Source organism: Symphalangus syndactylus, chromosome 12 (genome assembly GCF_028878055.3).
Source record: "Symphalangus syndactylus isolate Jambi chromosome 12, NHGRI_mSymSyn1-v2.1_pri, whole genome shotgun sequence".
NCBI lineage: Eukaryota > Metazoa > Chordata > Mammalia > Primates > Hylobatidae > Symphalangus > Symphalangus syndactylus.
Genome location: NC_072441.2, coordinates 89424842 through 89444643, shown reverse-complemented (window position 1 = coordinate 89444643; position 19802 = coordinate 89424842). Strand labels below are relative to the sequence as shown.

The 19802-nt window shown below is 48.7% G+C and overlaps 2 protein-coding genes across 5 annotated transcripts; one reads left to right on the top strand and one right to left on the bottom strand.

Annotated features, from left to right (window-relative positions):
* The first annotated feature begins 890 nt into the window (after nt 1-890).
* NR1I3 (nuclear receptor subfamily 1 group I member 3) lies at nt 891-15463 on the top strand. Its single transcript, XM_063627054.1, has 10 exons — nt 891-2415; nt 2517-3396; nt 7397-7539; nt 9564-9694; nt 11778-11947; nt 12170-12309; nt 13655-13800; nt 13896-14012; nt 14196-14316; nt 15203-15463. The coding sequence occupies exons 2-10, from the start codon at nt 3202-3204 to the stop codon at nt 15330-15332; spliced, it is 1293 nt and encodes a 430-aa protein (XP_063483124.1). The 5' UTR covers nt 891-2415; nt 2517-3201; the 3' UTR covers nt 15333-15463.
* Nucleotides 14521-19159, bottom strand: TOMM40L (translocase of outer mitochondrial membrane 40 like). 4 transcript variants are annotated; one of them, XM_063627126.1, is made up of 10 exons: nt 18993-19159; nt 18527-18775; nt 18176-18243; nt 17782-17874; nt 17397-17498; nt 17145-17250; nt 16824-16946; nt 16630-16706; nt 16310-16412; nt 14521-16174 (listed from the first exon to the last, which is right to left on the bottom strand). In XM_063627126.1, exons 2-10 carry the CDS (start codon nt 18639-18641, stop codon nt 16035-16037), a joined length of 927 nt encoding a protein of 308 aa, XP_063483196.1. In that variant the 5' UTR covers nt 18642-18775; nt 18993-19159; the 3' UTR covers nt 14521-16034. The 4 variants fall into 4 exon arrangements, with proteins under 4 accessions (XP_063483196.1, XP_063483198.1, XP_063483197.1 ...); XM_063627128.1 differs by lacking the exon at nt 18176-18243 and having other exon boundaries at nt 18993-19140; XM_063627127.1 differs by lacking the exon at nt 17397-17498 and having other exon boundaries at nt 18993-19120.
* Nucleotides 19160-19802: the final 643 nt, after the last annotated feature.

Genomic DNA, 19802 nt, shown 5'->3' with positions numbered 1-19802 from the left:
GGGAGAATAAGTTTCAAAGAAAAGAAAATAGTTGTTAGGAGGTCAAAAGCAGAAGGGAGGTTGGTTGATTGGGCGAAACATGAAAGAAAGCCCACTGAATTCAATAGACCACAGGAGATTGGTGGTAAATTTAAAGAAAGAAGATTAAAATCAGATTATAAGGCTCAAAAGAAAGGAACTCTTCCCGTTCAAAGAAGTGTTTGTGCCAGAATCCAGGAGGCCAAACAGGACACAACAGGCCCAGACTGGATATTTGGCTCAATAGATACCTGAATGAGGTCAGCCAGATAGCAAATGCAAACACGGCAAGTAGGAACAGCAGGTAGGAACAGTTCAGAAGTATGAAAGGAGTCACGAATAGGACTAGAAGACTAACGGAAGTCTGGCCAGGCAGGAGGATCGCTGGAGCCCAGGAGTTCGAGACCACTCTGGGCAATATAGTGAGACCCTGTTTCTTCTAAAAAATAAACAAAATTAGCCAGGTGTGGTGGCATGCACCTGTAGTCCTAGCTACCTGGGAGGACAAGGCAGGAAATTCATTCACTTGAGCCCAGGAAGTAGAGGCCGCAGTGAGCGGTGGTCACACCACTGCACTCCTGTCTGGGCAACAGAACAAGACCTGTCTCTGAGTTTATTTTATTTTATTTTGTTTTATTTTTTAATTAATTAATTATATATTTTGAGACAAAGTCTCCCTCTGTCACCCAGGCTGGAGTGCAATGGCACAATCTCGGTTCACTGCAACCTCCGCCTCCCAGGTTCAAGGCATTCCCAAGCCTCAGCCTCCTGAGTAGCCGGGATTATAGGCACCACCACCACACCTGGCTATTTTTGCATTTTCAGTAGAGACGGGGTTTCACCATGTTGGCCAGGCTGGTCTTGAACTCAAGTGATCCACCTGCCTCGCCTCCTGGAGTGGGCATGAGCCACCACGCCCGTCATGGCTCAGAATTTAAAAAAAAAAAAAAAACTATGAAAGGCCGGGTGCGGTGGCTCACGCCTGTAATCCCAGCATTTTGGGAGGCTGAGGCAGGTGGATTACGAGGTCAGGAGTTCAAGACCAGCCTGGCCAATATTGTGAAACCCCGTCTCTACTAAAAATACAAAAAATTAGCCAGGCATGGTGGCGTGTGCCTGTAGTCCCAGCTACTCAGGAGGCTGAGGCGGGAGAATCGCTTGAACCCAGAAGGCGAAAGTTGCAGTGAGCCGAGATCAAGCCACTGCACTCCAACCTGGGTGACAGAGCTGTGAAAGACATCAGCTAGGCCGAGTGCGGTGGCTCACGCCTGTAACTCCAGCACTTTAGGAGGCAGAGGCAGGTGGACCACCTGAGGTCAGGAGTTCGAGACCAGCCTGACCAACATGGTGAAACCCAGTCTCTACTAAAAATACAAAATTAGCCAGGTGTGGTGGTGCATGCCTGTAATCCCAGCTACTTGGGAGGCTGAGGCAGGAGAATTGCTTGAACCCAAGAGGCAGAGGTTGCAGTGAGCTGAGATCATGCCACTGCACTGCACTCCCAGCCTGGGCAACAAGAGCAAAACTCCATCTCAAAAAAAAAAATTAAAAAATTAAAAAAGAAAGCAGCTAAAAGGGAAATAGAAATGTATTCAGATAGTAGTGCTAGCAAAATGCCTGGCACAAAGTAGATACCCATTACATATTTATTGAATGAATGAGTGTGCTCATTCACAAACAATAGCATATGATGTTGCATGAAAAGAGCATGGGTTTGAAATCAGATCTTAATTTGTATCCTAGTCCATTTACTCATTCCATAAATATTCATTATATATGCTTGGAGTACATAAGACCCTAAGGATCCCCAAATGACAGGTGCAGCCCTTGACTTCATTAACTCACAGTTGATTGACAGAGTTAGAAAGAAACAGACAGTTGTTCTGCAATGTGATAAGTGCTGTGACAAATTTGTGTACAGAGGTGTAGATCTATTAGGCTCACAGAGGTGATCTGCTCTACCCAGGCCTGAAGGACCAAGAGGATCAGGAGGATCAGGGGAGGAGGGTTTGAAAGTAAGGGTGTGTGAGGTGATTCCAACCAGAGGGAACAACAAGGGTAGATATTCAGAGGTGAGTGAGCACAGCTTGTTCAGGGAACTCTAAATGCTTAAGCTCATCTAGAGCCAAAGTGTGATGTGCTAGGTCAGGGGAGGGAAGTGGGGACAGAATAGATGAGGCCAGAGTGATTAAATAGAGGCCACATCACAAAGGACTTTGTGTGACATGCTAAAGAGATTGGATTTTATCGTGAAGGTGATGGAAAGCAAATGAAGAATTTTAAGCAGGGGAGAGACATGATCAAATTTGCATTTTAGAAATAGCAACAGCATGGAGGATGGGTTGGAAGGAGATGAGGCTGGGAGCAGCGAGAATAATTGAATAGTCTACTGCAGCAGTAAGTGAAAAATGATGAGGGCCTAAACTCAGCTAAGTGGTAGTGGGCATGTAGAGGTCAGAAGACAGGAATGACACGTCATGGCATTTGGTCATTTATAGGGAGTGAGGGAGAGAAAGGAGACTAGGTACTCACCAGTTTCTGGTTTGGCATCTGGGAGAAGACAGCAGTAAAACGGGAAGGAAAGGAAGAAGGTAAGAGAATGAATATGTGTTGATTTCCTTCCATGTTTCAAGCACCGTGTAAAGAATTTTACATTTTACTACTTTATTACTTTGTTTAATCTTCACAGCAAACTTGGATAATGAGTGTTATTAACCCTTTTTTTTTTCCAGGTAAGAAAACTGAAATTCAGGCCGGGCGCGGTGGCTCACGCCTGTAATCCCAGCACTTTGGGAGGCCGAGGCGGGCGGATCACGAGGTCAGGAGATCGAGACCATCCTGGCTAACACAGTGAAACCCCGTCTCTACTAAAAATACAAAAAAATTAGCCGGGCGAGGTGGCGGGTGCCTGTAGTCCCTGCTACTCGGGAGGCTGAGGCAGGAGAATGGCGTGAACCCCGGGGGGTGGAGCCTGCAGTGAGCCGAGATCGCGTCACTGCACTCCAGCCTGGGCGACAGCGAGACTCTGTCTCAAAAAAAAAAAGAAAAAAAAAAAGAAAACTGAAAATCAGAGAGCTTAACCCATCAGGTCACAATCCTCACAGGTGTTTTTCAGACCCTGGCCTGGAAGAGGCATGTTGGAAGAGGGTGAGGGTATCAGTTAACCCTGAAAGCCTGTTCACCATGGGTGCCAGGGGCATCCTGCAGCAGATTCCACTCTCCATCTGCTTTACAGCAGAGACCCTGAAGCCAGGAGAGGGTTTCTGTACACAGAAGAGCAAACTCAAAGCAGTCTGTTCCCAAGGCAACCCCATCTCAAAGAACTTCAAGGTGGACTTCTCCAAGAAGAACAAGGCTTGGTGTAATCCCTGGCCCCAGGTGAAGGGCAGCCCTGGACCAGAATATCTTTCTAGCCTAGCCTGTCCCTAAGCATTCAAAGCTGATGTAGGAAGAGGAAGTATGGTTCCCTTCCCTGGTCCAGTATTGGCTCAGCCTGATGATATCTGATTCCCAGGGCCCCATGGAGCTGGGTCCCAGTCATGTCAAACAATTAGAGAAGTGGCAAAAAATAAGTAATTCAACTAGCAAGAGCCAGTCAGAATTTGAATCTAAGTCTATATGACCCCAAAGCCCATGTTCTTTCCACTTTCTCATGTTGGACTAGTCACCAAATTAGGTAATACAGGAGAAGTTAGTTTGTGGGGAGTTGACAATTCAATTTGAGACATATTGAATTTGAGGTGCCTATGTGACATCCAAGTGGAGTCATCTAATAAACTGTTGGGTATATTGGCCCTTGTATAAGTTATCTAAACACTCTGAGCCTCAGTTTTCTCATCTGTAAAATGACGAGATTACCTATCTTACAGTGTTAACATAGGCAAGGATTTTTACATAGTACTCTGCTCATACTGGGTACACAAGAAGAATAAATTAAGGGAGCAATTAATACCTAGAATATTATACATAGTCTTTACCACAACCTTAAATCAACCATTTAAGGTTTGATTATATATTTTCTTTTAAGACCTAGGAATTCAATTTATTTATTCAGTCTTCATAATTAATCTGGAAGTGTCTCTGTAGTAGGGACTCTTTTTTCTCTCCTTCTGGTGCCTAATCATGAGTGGACACTTGATAACTTATTGCTGGAGTAAATTGTCAACTGTGAAAATGGATTGGCACGCAAGTATGGAGAGCCCTTGTCCTCCTCCTGTAGTCTCTCTCCCAATTGGCGATACTACCATCCACTCAGTCACCCATGCCAGAAACCTGGAGTCATCTTTAATTCCTCATCCTCTTTCTTAATCCAGGCACTCTAGTAGTCACCAAATTCCAATACTTCCACTTTCCATGTATTTCTCAAAACCCTCTCCTCCCCTACATCCTTCCACTATCCTAGCTCTGGCTTAATCTTCTCTCGCCTAAATTATGGCAATAGCTTTCTTTCTTTTTTTTTTTTTTGGGTGGGGGTGGGGGACAGAGTCTTGCTCTGTTGCCCAGGCTGGAGTGCAGTGGTGCAATCTCGGCTCACTGCAACCTCCAACCTCTGCCTCCCAGGTTCATGCCATTCTCCGGCCTCAGCCTCCCGAGTAGCTGGGAGACGCCCGCCACCATGCCCGGCCAATTCTTTTTTTTTTTTTTTTTTTTTTTTTTTTTTTTTTGAGACGGAGTCTCGCTCTGTCACCCAGGCTGGAGTGCAGTGGCGCAATCTCGGCTCACTGCAAGCTCCGCCTCCCGGGTTCACGCCATTCTCCTGCCTCAGCCTCTCCGAGTAGCTGGGACTACAGGCGCCTGCCACCACGCCCGGCTAATTTTTTTGTGTTTTCAGTAGAGACGGGGTTTCACCGTGGTCTCGATCTCCTGACCTCGTGATCCGCCCACCTCAGCATCCCAAAGTGCTGGGATTACAGGCATGAGCCACTGCACCCGGCAGGCAGTAGCTTTCTAACCGGTCTCTTTGCCTTCAGTCCTGCCCCTTCAAATCCAATAGCCAGCAGAGTAAACTATCTAGAATATAGATATGACAACGTCATTTCACAGCTTTCTCTTTCAAAGTTTCCTGATGGACTCAAAGTGTTTAGCCTGACACATGAGGTCTTCTGTGATCTGCCTACATCTCAGCCTTATATCCCATATAACCTCTCCAGCCTTATCTCTTCCCACTCCCAGCCTGAAATGTTATGCTCCAGCAAGAGAGGCACATCTGTGGTTCTACCATATCTACCTTTTTGTATCTGGCTTCTTGACCATCTCAGGTTGCACCCTCTGCCTGAACTGCCTTTTATATTCCCCCTAGCTAACTCATCATTACGCTTTAAAACTCAACTCAGTTGCCACACCTCCAGAAAGCCTCTCCTGCCTCTTCAACACCCCTTTGCCAAACCAGAATTAGGTGCCCCGCTTTTTCAGCGCCATAATGCTCTGTGCATGGCACCATCATTGATCTGACCATATTTCTTTATATCTGTGTAAAGGTCTGTCTCCCCCATTAGCGATTAAAATTCATGAGAGTAGGAAAGCATCTTACTCATCTTTTAACTCTAGTATCTTAAGACATAGGTAGATTCCTGGTCAATATTTGTTGATTGAATAAATTAGTATGAATTGTCAGAGTCACAAAGACACCAACGGATACATACACATAAATATTCTTACCATTTCCCAAGGAACAGATCCAAGCATGTGTGCTCTCTGGAACTCAGTTTATTTCAAAATGCAAAGTTATGCATAGTTAGATGCTATACCACATGAGATTAGGGGTTCTACCAACTCATTCTGGTAACTTAAACAAGGATCTTTTTAACTCAGTCTGTCTGTCTGTCTGTCTCTCTCTGTGTGTGTGTGTGTGTGTGTGTGTGTGTGTTTATGACTCCAGCCTGCACTTGGGGTTTTAACTCATCTTTAGAGAAACATTAATTATAATTTAATGCAACTAAAGAAGCAGAAGACATAATAGCAAAACAAAGAAAAATAGGCCAGGCACAGTGGCCATTATTACAGGCGCACGCCTGTAATCCCAGCACTTTGGGAGGCCGAGGCGGGCAGATCACGAGGTCAGGAGCCCGAGACCAGCCTGGCCAACATAAACCCCATCTCTACTAAAAATACAAAAATTAGCCGGGCGTGGTCACTCTGTCACCCAGGCTGGAGTGCAGGGCTGCGATCTCGGCTCACTGCACCTCTGCCTCCCGGGTTCAAGTAATTCTCCTGCCTCAGCCTTCCACATAGCTGGGAATACTGGCGCGCGCCACCATGCCAGGATAATTTTTGTATTTTTAGTAAAGACAGGGTTTAACCATGTTGGCCAGATCTCTTGATCTTATGATCTGCCCAGCTCGGCCTCCCAAAGTGCTGGGATTACAGGCATGAGCCACCCCACCCAGCCAAAAAAAAATTATTTTTTAAAAATAGTACTCTTTACTATTATTATTATTGTTGTTGTTGTTAGAGATAAGGTCTTGCTATGTTGCCCAGGTTGGATTCAAACTCCTGGGCTCAAACCATTCTCTACCTGTCTCCAGAGTAGGGGGGATGTACAGGGCGTGTCACTGTGCCCTGTAGTCACTCTGATTTTGTTCTCAGCCCTCCCTAGTTAGGAAGTGAGAGGGCTCTTTCCATGAGCTCTTAATTAGATCCTAGTCTCTTGGTCTCTCTCTCTCTCTTTTTTTTCTTTTTTTAGATGGAGTCTCACTTGTTCTGTGCCCAGGCTGGAGTGCAGTGGCATGATCTCAGTTCACTGCAACCTCCACCTCCTGAGTTCAAGCGATCCTCCCACCTCAGCCTCCCAAGTAGCTGGGATTACAAGTATGTGCCACCATGCCTGGCTAATTTTTGTATTTTTAGTAAAGACAGGGTTTCACCATGTTATCCAAGCTGGTCTCAAACTACTGACCTCAAGTGACCCGCCTGCCTCAGCCTCCCAAAGTTCTGGGATTACAGGTGTGAGCCACCATGCCCGGCCCCTAGTCTCTTAAAAACTTTTTTTGGGGGAGCCTTGTGGAACTGTTACACCTCTTCTTTTAGTACTGACATACTGCATGTGAAAAAGCTTGCTGTCTGTCTGCCTGTCTCTCTCTCTCTCTCTCTCTCCCTCTTCCCAGCTTGTTCAGGATCTCTGTACACAGAAGGCTGCAGATGTAGCCTTAAACTCAGCAACAGGGAAAATCTCGATGACTTTAATAAGCAGCAGCTTCCAATGAGTCACAAGGTTCCCACCCACCAGAGTCCCTCCCCATGTGCCACCAACCAGCACTTTTGTCATGCTGGGAAAACCTCCCACCCAGGCCTTTGCCCTGGGTCCAGGGTCTGTGCCCTAACCCCACAGTCACTGAGAGCAACTGGAGGCCACATAAGACAGACATCTCTTGTTTTCCAGATACTAAGGGTCATAATCCCTAACTCCAATCACTGGCAACTCCTGAGATCAGAGGAAAACCAGCAACAGCGTGGGAGTTTGGGGAGAGGCATTCCATACCAGATTCTGTGGCCTGCACATGACATGCTGCCTAAGAGAAGCAGGTAGGAAATCTGTTGGAGGCCAAAGACTAAATGCAATAAAGCACAGATAATGCTGGGGGCTAGGCATAGTGGCTCACGTGTGTAATCCCAGCACTTTGGGAGGCCAAGGTGGGGGGATTGCTTCAGCCCAGGAATTCAAGACCAACCTGGGTTACATAACAGACCCCATCTCTACAAAAAAGAAAGAAAAGAGGCCATGTGCGGGAGCTCACGCCTGTAATCCCAGCACTTTGGGAAGCCAAGGTGGAAGGATCGATCATTTGAAGTCAGGAATTTGTTTTTTTGTTGTTTTGTTTTGTTTTGTTTGAGATGGAGCCTCGCTCTGTCGCCCAGGCTGGAGTGCAGTGGCACGATCGCTGCAACCTCTGCCTCCCGGGTTCAAGCGATTCTCCTGCCTCAGCCTCCCGAATAGCTGGGACTACAGGCACGTGCCACCATGCCCAGCTAATTTTTGTATTTTTAGTCGAGACGGGGTTTCACCATGATGGCCAGGATGGTCTCGATCTCATGACCTCGTGATCTGCCCACCTCGGCCTCCCAAAGTGCTGGAATTACAGGCGTGAGATACTGCGCCCGGCCTAAGTCAGGAATTTGAAACCAGCCTGGCCAATATGGTGAAACCCCATCTCTACTAAAAATAAAAAATTAGCCGGGCATGGTGGCAGATGCCTTAATCCCAGCTACTCAGGAGGTGGAGGCATGAGAATTGCTTGAACCTGGGAGGCAGAGGTTGTAGCGAGCCAAGATTGCACCACTGCACTCCAGCCTGGGTGACAGAGCAAGACTCAGTCTCAGGGAAAACAAAAAAAAAGGAAAGAAAGGAATAAGAGTGGGAGGGAGGAAGGAAGGAAGGAAAAGAAAAAAATATCCTGGTGTGTTGGTGTATACCTATAGTTCCAGCTACTCAGGAGGTTGAGGCAGGAGGATCCCTTGAGCCCAGGAGTGTGAGGTTACATTGAACTATGATGCACTCCAGCCTAGGCAACACTAGGCAACAGAGTAAGACTAGAACAAACAAATAAACAAAACAAACAAACAAACAAACAAACCTGGGCAACATGGCAAAACCCCATCTCTACAAATAAATAAATAATAAATAAACAAAAATTATCTGGACGTGGTGGTCCGGACCTGTAGTCCCTGCTACTCAGGAGGTTGAGGTGGAGGATTGCTTGAGCCCAGGAGGTGGAGGTTGCGATGAGTGGAGATCCAGCCTAGGTGACAGAGCGAGAACTTGTCTCAGAAACAAAAAAAAAGAAAAAAAGGAAAAAAAAACCACAAAAGATAATGCTGGGGATCAAGTCAAGGACATGTTTGGTTTGGTTTGGAAAGAGACTCTCTAGAAGGGACAGAAAAGGGTCAAGGGTGGCCCAAAACTGACTGCTGACCCCTCCTACATTCAGGAGTCTGTGACAGCCACCCCAACATCTGATGTCATGGCCAGTAGGGAAGATGAGCTGAGGAACTGTGTGGTATGTGGGGACCAGGCCACAGGCTACCACTTTAATGCGCTGACTTGTGAGGGCTGCAAGGGTTTCTTCAGGTGAGAGTCTCCTCCCCAGTGGAAATAGCCCTCCAAACCAAACCCCCTATCAGTCAGCCTTTACACCCTCGCTGGTGCCCAAGCCTGTCCAGCTACATTACTCCTTTATCTTAGAGTCTAACTACCCTGTGGCTGGCATCCTACATCTTGCCAAACACATCACTGTATAAACTGGTGGCATAACAGAGGGAAAGCTGAATGTTTGTCTGATGGACACAGCCCATTAGTCAAGAGCACTTATTATGTACCCACTGCCTGTGAAGCACCTAGCTAGTACTACATCAACTAGGCTTTCCAGAGTGATCCTGTGTTGCCATGGAAATGCTTGAGATGTGTTGGACGCTATCCACCCCTGGGGACCTTTGGGCACAGATCAGATTAGTCCATTTCACCAGATTCCTAGGTCTTTTAGACCATGTCATCTCAGCCCCTCACCTACCCATTGCATCCCAGACTCTAACAACATCTCTGTGTCTCACAGGAGAACAGTCAGCAAAAGCATTGGTCCCACCTGCCCCTTTGCTGGAAGCTGTGAAGTCAGCAAGACTCAGAGGCGCCACTGCCCAGCCTGCAGGTTGCAGAAGTGCTTAGATGCTGGCATGAGGAAAGACAGTGAGTCGGCCCCCTACATCCCAAGAATCCATTGACTGTGTCTGTCTGCTTTGTCCTTGTTCCCAACAGTGCGTTCTCTACATAGCAGGCACAGTACTCTTTTTGAAACTAGTTGGTTTATGTCACTATTCACTCAAGACCTCCAATGGCTCCCCATCTCAAAGTACATGATCTCATGATCTAGCTCTCCCACAACACCTTTCAGACTTTATTTCATACTCTTTCCCCCTTACTCAATCAATTCTAGCCACACTGACTTCACTGTCATTCTTAGAAACACCAAGCACACTCTTCCCCAAGGCTTTTCCACTTGCCATTCCCTCTACCTGAAATGCTTTTCTCCTAGATATCCACATGGCTAGTCTTGTCTTTTCTTTTCTTTCTTTTTTTTTTTTTGATGGAGTCTCATACTCTGTTGCCTAGGCTGGAGTGCAGTGACGCCATCTCGGCTCACTGCAACCTCCGCCTCCTGCATTCAAGTGATTCTCCTGCCTCAGCCTCCTGCATAGCTGGGATTACAGGCATGTGCCACCACACCCAGCTAATTTTTTGTATTTTTAGTAGAGATGAGCTTTCACCATGTTGGCCATGCTGGTCTCAAACTCCTGGCCTCAGGCGATCTGCCCACCTCTGGCTCCCAAAGTGCTCAGATTACAGGTGTGCTTTTTATTTTCTATCTCTTGAGTATAGTGCCTGTCACCTAGTAGGTGCTCAATAATTTAATTAGTTAATGCTTTCTCTGTGCCGGGTAACTGTGCTATGCTCCCAAAGGATGATATAACTGGGGCTCACAGAAGTTAATTTGCCCAAGTTAATTCAACTAAAAACTTGCGCAGGCCGAGCACAGTGGCTCACGCCTTTAATCCCAGCACTTTGGAAGGCTGAGACAAGAGGATTGTTTGAGGCCAGGAATTCAAGACCAGCCTGGTCAACAGAGTGAGATGCCCTCTCTAGAAAAAGAAGAAGAAGGAAGAAGAAGTTGTACAGTCAGTATTCAAACTCAAGTTTACCTGACTCCCAAACTCTTGCTTTTCCCATATCACACGATTCTCACTATGGAAGAATGAAAGGAAACGGTAGAAGTCAAAGGATCTTGGTCTGAATTCAAGATCTTGGTTCGATCTTGGATCTTTTGTAGAAGTCAAAAGATTTTGGTTTGAATTCAATCTATATTACTTATTTTGTGACCTTGGTCCTGTCACCGGAATCTAAGCCTGTCTACATTTCTAAAAAATGTGACTGGGCTAGGCGCAGTGGCTCACGCCTGTAATCCCAGCATTTTGAGAGGCCAAGGTGAGTGGATCACTTGAGGTCAGGAGTTCGAGACCAGCCTGGCCAACATGGTGAAACCCTGTCTCTACTAAAAATAAAAAATAAAAAAAAAAATTAGCCGGGCATGGTGGTGGGTGCCCGTAATCCCAGCTACTCAGGAGGCTGAGGCAGGGAGAATTGCTTGAACCCAGCGGTTGGAGGTTGCAGTGAGCCGAGATTGCTCCACTGTACTCCAGCCTGGGTGACAGAGTGAGAAATTCCATCTCAAAACAAAACAATATATATATATATATATATATATATATATATATATATATATATGATGAATACCAGCCCTGCCTATCCTGGGGTTGTTTCATTCAGTGGGATTTAACCTCGGAAGTTTTGAAATTTTGCTAAAACATCAGATAAGGGTTTATTTGAAAGGATTATTTGATTGTTTTTGAAGGACTATTTGAAAACATCACATAAAGTGATGCTCTAGGTATCAAGACCCCTCCCTCTACACTGTTTCCCCAAAAGCCCTCACACCTTTCCTCACATCTTTCCTACTTTCCTCACCACCCTTCCCTTCTCCCCCATGGTACAGTTTTCTGCTGCAGTTCTTCACAGGTTGGTGGAAGTGTATAGGAACCCCCTGCCTCCTGGAGCCTCTAGGACTTTCGCCAAGCCCAAGAAAGTCTCAGGAATTCCCCCCACTGCCCCCATCCTTCGTTGTGCAGGGCGGCTGAGGGGCCCCAGATCAGGGACCAGCAGAGAGAAGTGCTCTGCTGGTCTCAACAGCTTTGTCATGATTTCTTGCCCGGCACAGTGATACTGTCGGCAGAAGCCCTGGCATTGCGGCGAGCAAAGCAGGCCCAGCGGCGGGCACAGCAAACACCTATGCAACTGAGTAAGGAGCAAGAAGAGCTGATCCGGACACTCCTGGGGGCCCACACCCGCCACATGGGCACCATGTTTGAACAGTTTGTGCAGTTTAGGGTGAGCACCAACAGGATTTGGGTTGGAATACAACTAAAAGGGCACCCAAAAAGGCTGGTCTGAAGGAGAGGGGTGTATGCCATGCACCAATACTGAGGACGGATCTCCAGAACCCCAGCCTGAGCAGGCTTCTCAGCAAGGAACTCTTCCAAGATAAGGCTGGTGAGGCCTAAAGGAGGTCCCTAGGGCCAGGGCCTCTAGCTAATGTTCTGATCATTGCAGCCTCCAGCTCATCTGTTCATCCATCACCAGCCCTTGCCCACCCTGGCCCCTGTGCTGCCTCTGGTCACACACTTCGCAGACATCAACACTTTCATGGTACAGCAAGTCATCAAGTTTACCAAGGACCTGCCTGTCTTCCGGTGAGTGACCTCCCTTCATCTTTCAGGAGGCAAACAATTCAGTAAGTTGTATATCCACCCCAAAAAGTCACTGACTACAAATTAACACATGCCTCAGCCTTTCCAAGCATTAGGTCTTGAATTCCCAGCTTTGTTTTTAAATGTGCCAATCAGAACTGGGAGTTCTTCTCCATCTCTGAAGTACAGGCTTGCATCTAAAGTGCCCTTGAGGTGCCGCACAGTGTCTCACACTAGTAATCCCAGCACTTAGGGAGGCGGAGGCTGGCAGATCGCTTGAGTCCAGAAGTTTGAGACCAGCCTCAGCAACATGACAAAACTCCAACTCTACAAAAAATACAAAAATTAGCTGGGCATGATGGTGGGTGCCTGTAGTCCCAGCTACTCAGGAGGCTGAAGTGGGAGGATCACTTGAGCCCAGTAGGTTGAGGCTGCAGTGAGCTGAGATAGTACCGCTGCATTCCAGTCTGGGTGACAGAATGAGACTCTGTCTCAAAAAATGAAAGCTAAAAATAATAATAATAGGCCAGGAACGGTGGCTCATGCCTGTAATTCTAGCACCTTGAGAGGCCAAGGCGGGTGGATCACTTGAGCTCAGGAATTTGAGACCAGCCTGGCCAACATGGTGAAATCCGTCTCTACTAAAAATACAAAACTTAGCTGGGTGTGGTGGTGGGTGCCTATAATCCCAGCTTCTCAGGAGGCTGAGGCAGAAGAATCACTTGAACCCAGGAGGCGGAGGTTTGCTGTAGCCAAGATCAGGCCACTGCACTCCAGCCTGGGTGACAGAGCAACACTCTGTCTCAAAAATAAATAAATTAATAATAATAATAATAAAGTGCCCTTGTCGGCTGGGCACAGTGGCTCACACCTATAATCCCAGCACTTTGGAAGGCCAAGGCAGGAGGATTGCTTGAGCCCAGGAGTTCGAGACCAGCCTGGGCAACATAGTAAGACTCCATCTTTACAAAAAATAAAAATATATAAACAAACAAAAAATTAAAAAGTGGGCCGGGCGTGGTAGCTCACTCCTGTAATCCCAGCACTTTGAGAGGCCAAGGCAGGTGGATCACCTGAGGTCAGTAGCTGGAGACTAGCCTGGCCAACATGGTGAAAACCCGTCTCTACTAAAAATACAAAAAAATTAGCCAGGCATGGTGGCACACGCCTGTAATCCAAGCTACTTGGGAGGCTGAGGCAGGAGAATTGCTTGAACCTAGGAGGCAGAGGTTGCAGTGAGCAGAGATCGTGCCACTGCACTCCAGCTGGGGTGACAGAGCAAGACTCTGTCTCAGAAAAAAAAAAAAAAAAAAAATTGAAAAGTGCCCTTGTTTCCTGCTTTCCACAGTTCCCTGCCCATTGAAGACCAAATCTCCCTTCTCAAGGGAGCAGCTGTGGAAATCTGTCACATCGTACTCAACACCACTTTCTGTCTCCAAACACAAAACTTCCTCTGCGGGCCTCTTCGCTACACAATTGAAGACGGAGCCCGTGGTGAGATGGTGCTAGAGCAGTAGGGGGCATGTGTGCTCATGGTGCAGTATGTGGTCGGGTGACCTAGAGGCTCCTAATCCTAGTATCTCCCGCAGTGGGGTTCCAGGTAGAGTTTTTGGAGTTGCTCTTTCACTTCCATGGAACACTACGAAAACTGCAGCTCCAAGAGCCTGAGTATGTGCTCTTGGCTGCCATGGCCCTCTTCTCTCCCGGTGAGCATCTCCCAAAGCCCACAGCCTTTTGCTGCACCACCTCTGCCCAAACACTCAGTTCCTTAAGTCCATCCACCCAGGCCTTCTAGCCTAGCCGTCAAACCTGCAGACTAGGTCTATCCCAGCCTCAGTCCCCGGGGCACCACGCAGGCCCACCCCTGCCACCCACCTTGTCCTTCCCAGCTCCCTATCTTACAGACCGACCTGGAGTTACCCAGAGAGATGAGATTGATCAGCTGCAAGAGGAGATGGCACTGACTCTGCAAAGCTACATCAAGGGCCAGCAGCGAAGGCCCCGGGATCGGTATGGTGGGACACTGAGGGCTTGGAGGCCACACCAGGGCAGGAAGGGGTTGGCGAAACATTGAGCTTGGGAAGAATGTTTTTTACTGTCCTTTCCTTAGGGTATTCAGGTATCTTGGGATCTAGTCCTTCCCCCTGGCCATCCCTATCTCACATCGTTTCAGCATCCAAATTGCTGTATTTGGATACTGCTGTTTCATCTCACTTTTTCCAGATTTTTTTTTTTTATTCAGTATAGATGCAAAGTAGTAGCTCAGAGGCTCTGGGTAATAGCATTCCTGAGATCGATGACATCCATTACCTCACTAGTCCAACTTCTCCAGACTAACGCAGACTTTTCTCTTCCCTTGGCCTTTCCTCTCCTCGCCATCGGGCCAATTCCTTTGATTTTCCATTTCCCTTGAAGTTAGGGCCATTCACAGTTTCATGGTCAAAGCCAGTTCCAGGTTTGATAGTCTGTGATTTATCCAGGCTCTGAGGTATGCACCGCTTCTGTTTTGCTCGTTCCTCCAAGAGCTAGTTTGGCCAGAAAGGGGATGCTTTATACCATAGAACACATCCACCTTCTAGAACCTGCTCTAGAAGGCCAGGCCCTCAGATTCCACACAGTTGGAGTTCTGGCCAAGTCTGGAGCTTTCTTCACACTCGGCCCTCAGAGCTCTGGGTTCAGAAAAAACTGAGCATGGTGAGAGAAGACAGTGTCAGACCGAGGCCCCCGGAGGACCTTTGGAACCTCTGATAGTCTGTCATACCAGAGCATGATTTTCTCTAATGTTCAGACCTGGCTTCACTGAGGAATAGTTCAAGGGATCAGGGCCTAAAGACAAGACTCCCAACTGCCTTATTTCCCTCCTGTTTTCCTGGCAACCCCACTACTTCCTCCAAAGGTTTCTGTATGCGAAGTTGCTAGGCCTGCTGGCTGAACTCCGGAGCATTAATGAGGCCTACGGGTACCAAATCCAGCACATCCAGGGCCTGTCTGCCATGATGCCGCTGCTCCAGGAGATCTGCAGCTGAGACCAGGCTCACTTCCTTCCCCAGCTCACCTGGGACACCCTGGATACACTGGAGTGGGAAAATGCTGGGACCAAAGATTGGGCCGGGTTCAAAGGGAGCCCAGTGGTTGCAATGAAAGACTAAAGCAATAACTGCCTCTTCATGCGGTCATGGGGATAGTGGGGGTGACCATAGGAACAAAGTTGTTCTCTGGAAGCACAGAAGATGGGAAGGAGGAAACCTCAGGGCTAAGAGGTAAAGAAGCTCCTTCTGGGAATGGGTGGGCCCCACTTTCTGAGACCAAACATCTAGCCCTTCAGCCCTACTTTTCCAGACTTGGGAGGCTCTGGGATGGAAAACAGGATGGTCAGCTAATCCCATGCAGGATTAACCAAAGGGAAAGGAAGAAGGAAGCCTGAGGGCAAGGGGTGCCAGGGGGAATTCAGCCATACCCCTTAATCCTTCCCCCTTAGTCCACAGCCACAAGAGCATGGGGAAGGTGATATTGGGGCTGGTAGCAGAGGGGGGATCCTCAAACCTCTGCCTCATCAACAGCCCCTGTGGCAGCTCCAGTTCTGAGGAGGGCATGGTCCTGTCCGTCACTCTGCTCCTGGGTCCTAGAGATCACCCAGCAAGGTGGGCTCTGGAGAGGGGCCTAGTCTCTGGCCCTAGGGCACCTGACTCAGAGGTTCCAGCTGCTGTGGGGGCTGGCTCTGGACAACCTCAGCCCACAGTGATGCTGAAGCCACAATGGAATCTGTTGCGCCAGTGATTGAGGAAGGCTCCAAGGGCTAGGGTGACAGGCAGAGGGGGCATCTTCTTCTCCAGCACAGCACCTACACACCAGTTACTATCCACCAAGCCTGTTGGGGGAGAGAATACCCACTAGATTATTTAATAGGGATTGGAGGAAATAGTCACCAGAAGTAAGATCGAGCTTCCCTCCCTCTGCATCCCCCATTCCTCAGCATAGCCAAATGTCTCCCAATAACCCTCACCTCTAAATACCATGTTGGCCTGGGGCAGAGTCAGGTGGTAACCAAAGGAGAATGTTGTGTCTTGTAGCCTTGTGTTTGCCTCAAACTCCACTCCAACCTGAACCTGAGAACCATGGGCAAGGATGAGAGAGAGATCAGTATCAGTGAAGACCAGAAGGGTCCTGATGGGGGATCAGCAGAATGGAGGCATGCATGGAAATATATACACAGCGTGAGCGTGATAGGAAGAAAAATAGGTCAGCAGGGCGATAGAGGTCCAGATGAACAGAAGTTCATGACTGACTTGCTGACAAGGAGGGAAATGAGATCAGAGGTCTCACCTGTTCATTTGCCCTGTGGTAGTAACTTGCATGGGCCCCGCCTGATCCCACATTCAATGTAGCTACCCAGTGTACAGCTGTAAAACCCAAAGTACAGAGGGAAAGGAGTGTTAACTGTAGCATGACACAGGCCAGGAACCCCAGAAAAGTCCAGAATTGCCCCCCCGCCACCACTACTTCACTTCACCCCATACCTGAGTACTTCCCAGCCAGTGTCAAGATGGCCCCCTCTTCGCCTGGCCGCCGGTGATAAACTAGCTCTCCTCCCAGCACCAGCCGATGAGTGAGGCTCTGCAGGAAGTGAGCAACCATGATCACTGTGGGGGAATGGGGAGACATGGAGTCAGTCATAGAGACAATATCCAGACCTGCTCCGTCACCCCCAATAACTGCCACCCCAGCCTGCCCAAGAAGTTCCTTTTCTAAACTCCAAACTGTACAGAAGATGAAGAGGCATAGTAACATTAGCAAAATGGGCAGCCAAGATAAAAAGAACTACTGTCCCAGTTCCTCACCCGACTCCCCAATCAGGTCAGGATTTCCTAGGGTCAGAGTGGCTGTGTAGTCATCTCCCCGATACTCGCCATCAAACTGCCATGTCAAGAACTTGGCCTGCTGCGTCTGGGTGGCAAGAGCAAGAAGTAAAATCTCCCTCCCTCTTTATGATCATTATAGACTCTGCTCCTCCTTCCAAGCCCTCAGAGCAGGAAACCCGTGGAGGAGAAAGAGGAAGTGCCTCAGGGGATGGAGGCAGGAACTGTGGTCACCTGGAAGACAGCCTTAGCTCGGAGCCGCTCTGCCAAGAGGAGCAAGACCTGGGCGTTCAGGCTGCCACTGCTGTCCATATCCCCTACCACAGTGGGGAACACCTGTGGAAGGGTGTACACAGTATTAAGGCTGAGCCGGATGGCACCACTCAGCCTAAACCCAAATATAGAACTTCATTAAGAGTGCACAGCGCCCCCTGGTGGAGTCACAAAGACACACTCTGGGCTCTTCACAGAAAATGTTTCTCTACCCTCTCTCATTCAGGAGACACAGAGAATCAAGTTACGGCCCATTCCTCCCCATAACACATACAATTCCTCTTCCTCCAGATCTGGATCCCAGATTGGTTTTTAGGGAGATGACCTAGGTGTGTGGAGCCCTCACCTCAGTGGGACTGAGCTGCCAATCCCCTGCATAGGCCGCATGGAGGTGATATCCCGGCAAGCCCAGGGCACTCATGTGTATAGTGTGAGCCACCTGAGGAAAGAGGAGTCAGTGGAGAAAAGCGCATTCCTGCTCCATTTCAATCCCTTATCCCACCCTTAGTCTTTTCCCCATCCAGAGGGCCTCTCAAGAATCCCAAATATTGCAACATATACAGAGAGGGTCGTCGGATTAAAAGCAACAAGTCCCACAGGCACAGAGGTAAAGAGAACCCCACATCCTCCCTCATTTTTCCCACATAGACTGGCTAGGGCCGGAGTACAAAGGAAAGGAGAAGATGATCCAGGGACAGGAAAGGGGGAATAGTAAGGAGGGACCAGAGAAGTGGGAGCACCTGGAAATGGCTGCTCAGAACCTTGTTGACAACGAGCTTCACGCCCTCCATCTGTGCTGGGAATACATCTGAAGCGGGTAGGGGAAGGGAAGGAATAAGCACAGACAAAGAACCCCTACCCCAAAAGGTAGTCTCCCCTTTCAATCCCACAGGGAACACTTTGGAGGAATTAACCTCCTTTCAGGTCCTGCAATGAAATGCTTCACTTCATTTGGGCACCTGATCCTCCCTGAGGCTGCATGCCCCAGCTGTGATCTCCCCTTTCCTGCTCCCATCGCCGGACATCCGGCATTCAAGACCCTCCACTCCTCTGCCCCTTCATCTTGAGACTCCCAAATGCCAAGTTCTCACCTTTGCATAGCCGGTGCAGCTCATCGAAGCTCCCAGGGTTTGGCAGGGGTTCCTCTCGGCGGGGGCTCCGGCGAGGCAAAGTCCCCATTGGTGCCAGGCCCAATGTGTTCCCCATTTTAGTCCAGAGGACTGGGAAGGGCCGGGGTTAGCCTGTGAAAGGACGCTACTGCCCCTTTACCCCCCAACGGGCCCCACCCCTATTATCCGGCTCCCCAGTCTCAGAAACTTCCACATGGTCCGACGCTACACCTGGAACAGGAAGAGTAGGGAAGGAGAGCACTCATGGAGAGACAACCCTAGGCACAACTCCCGCCCCATCTTTGATCTCTCACCCCCACCTGTCACCCTTGTCCTCTCCCTTTCTCTGATCCTAGTCCCCACCACAGACCTCACCTAGCTCCCTAGTCTCTCTATTCTTCATTCCCAGGCCCCAAGACCAGGCCTGCAGTGGTGCAGTATCCCTTACCATCTCAGACCATCATGCTGCCCCTTTCCCCCTCGGCACACCCTGGTCATCTTGATGGGGGCAGCCATCTTGAGTGATGGCAGAACTGCAGCTTCACGGTGCATTCTTAGCGTGGCCGTAAGCGCCATCTTTGAATCTGGCAAGGAAAGCTGTCAAAGACCCAACCCACCCCTGATTGGGCCCCGCGTAATCAATGAAAAAAAAAAAAAAGCCTCGCTATCTACCATGGGCCAATGGGAAGGGAGGAAGAAAATGAGTGGCAGGTCTGACGGCCCAAGAGCTTCAACCCTGGAGCTGCAGAGGCGGGCAGGACTTGATTGGTGGCCCCTTAGACTTAAGTGGAAGGCTTTAGATCACCAGGCCTCTCCAAGGTCGGAAAAAAACTTGTGAGCGTGCAAGACACTAGAGGGAGCATCTTGTAGCTTGGGCCACTGAAGCTCCTTCCACTCATGTAGTTTCACCCATGAGAAAAGTGAAACTACAGCTTGTAGACTGGCATTGTGTGAAGGGTGGCAGAAAGAACAATTATGAAGACTTCTTTGAAACCCTGGTTCATTCCTATCGCTCCCCTCTCCCCAAAGAGCCCGTGGGAAATCCTCCTCACAGCCCTCCACAGCACACCTCCAAATGAGTACTACTCATTAAGCGCAGCACTCCCTAGAACAGGGACCCACCCTTCTCTTCGGGAGGTCTACATCTCTCGAAGTCCCCGCTCTTGACCACTTGGTGGAATGGAAACGGCTGTGAGAGTTTGGCGCAGAGGAGTAAGTTCTAGCAGAACTATTCGCTGAAACAGCTGCTCTGTGTATT

What these genes read in the sequence shown, in the direction of transcription:
- TOMM40L (XM_063627126.1), bottom strand. Translation starts at nt 18,641, where the DNA reads ATGGGGAACACATTGGGCCTGGCACCAATGGGGACTTTGCCTCGCCGG. An exon ending in GCTGCACCGGCTATGCAAAG is followed by an intron (nt 18,244 to 18,526) that starts GTGAGAACTTGG and finishes TACCCGCTTCAG; the next exon opens with ATGTATTCCCAGCACAGATG. An exon ending in TTCTGAGCAGCCATTTCCAG is followed by an intron (nt 17,875 to 18,175) that starts GTGCTCCCACTT and finishes CTCTTTCCTCAG; the next exon opens with GTGGCTCACACTATACACAT.
- NR1I3 (XM_063627054.1), top strand. Translation starts at nt 3,202, where the DNA reads ATGGGTGCCAGGGGCATCCTGCAGCAGATTCCACTCTCCATCTGCTTT. An exon ending in CATGGCCCTCTTCTCTCCCG is followed by an intron (nt 14,013 to 14,195) that starts GTGAGCATCTCC and finishes TGTCCTTCCCAG; the next exon opens with CTCCCTATCTTACAGACCGA. An exon ending in CAGCGAAGGCCCCGGGATCG is followed by an intron (nt 14,317 to 15,202) that starts GTATGGTGGGAC and finishes CTTCCTCCAAAG; the next exon opens with GTTTCTGTATGCGAAGTTGC.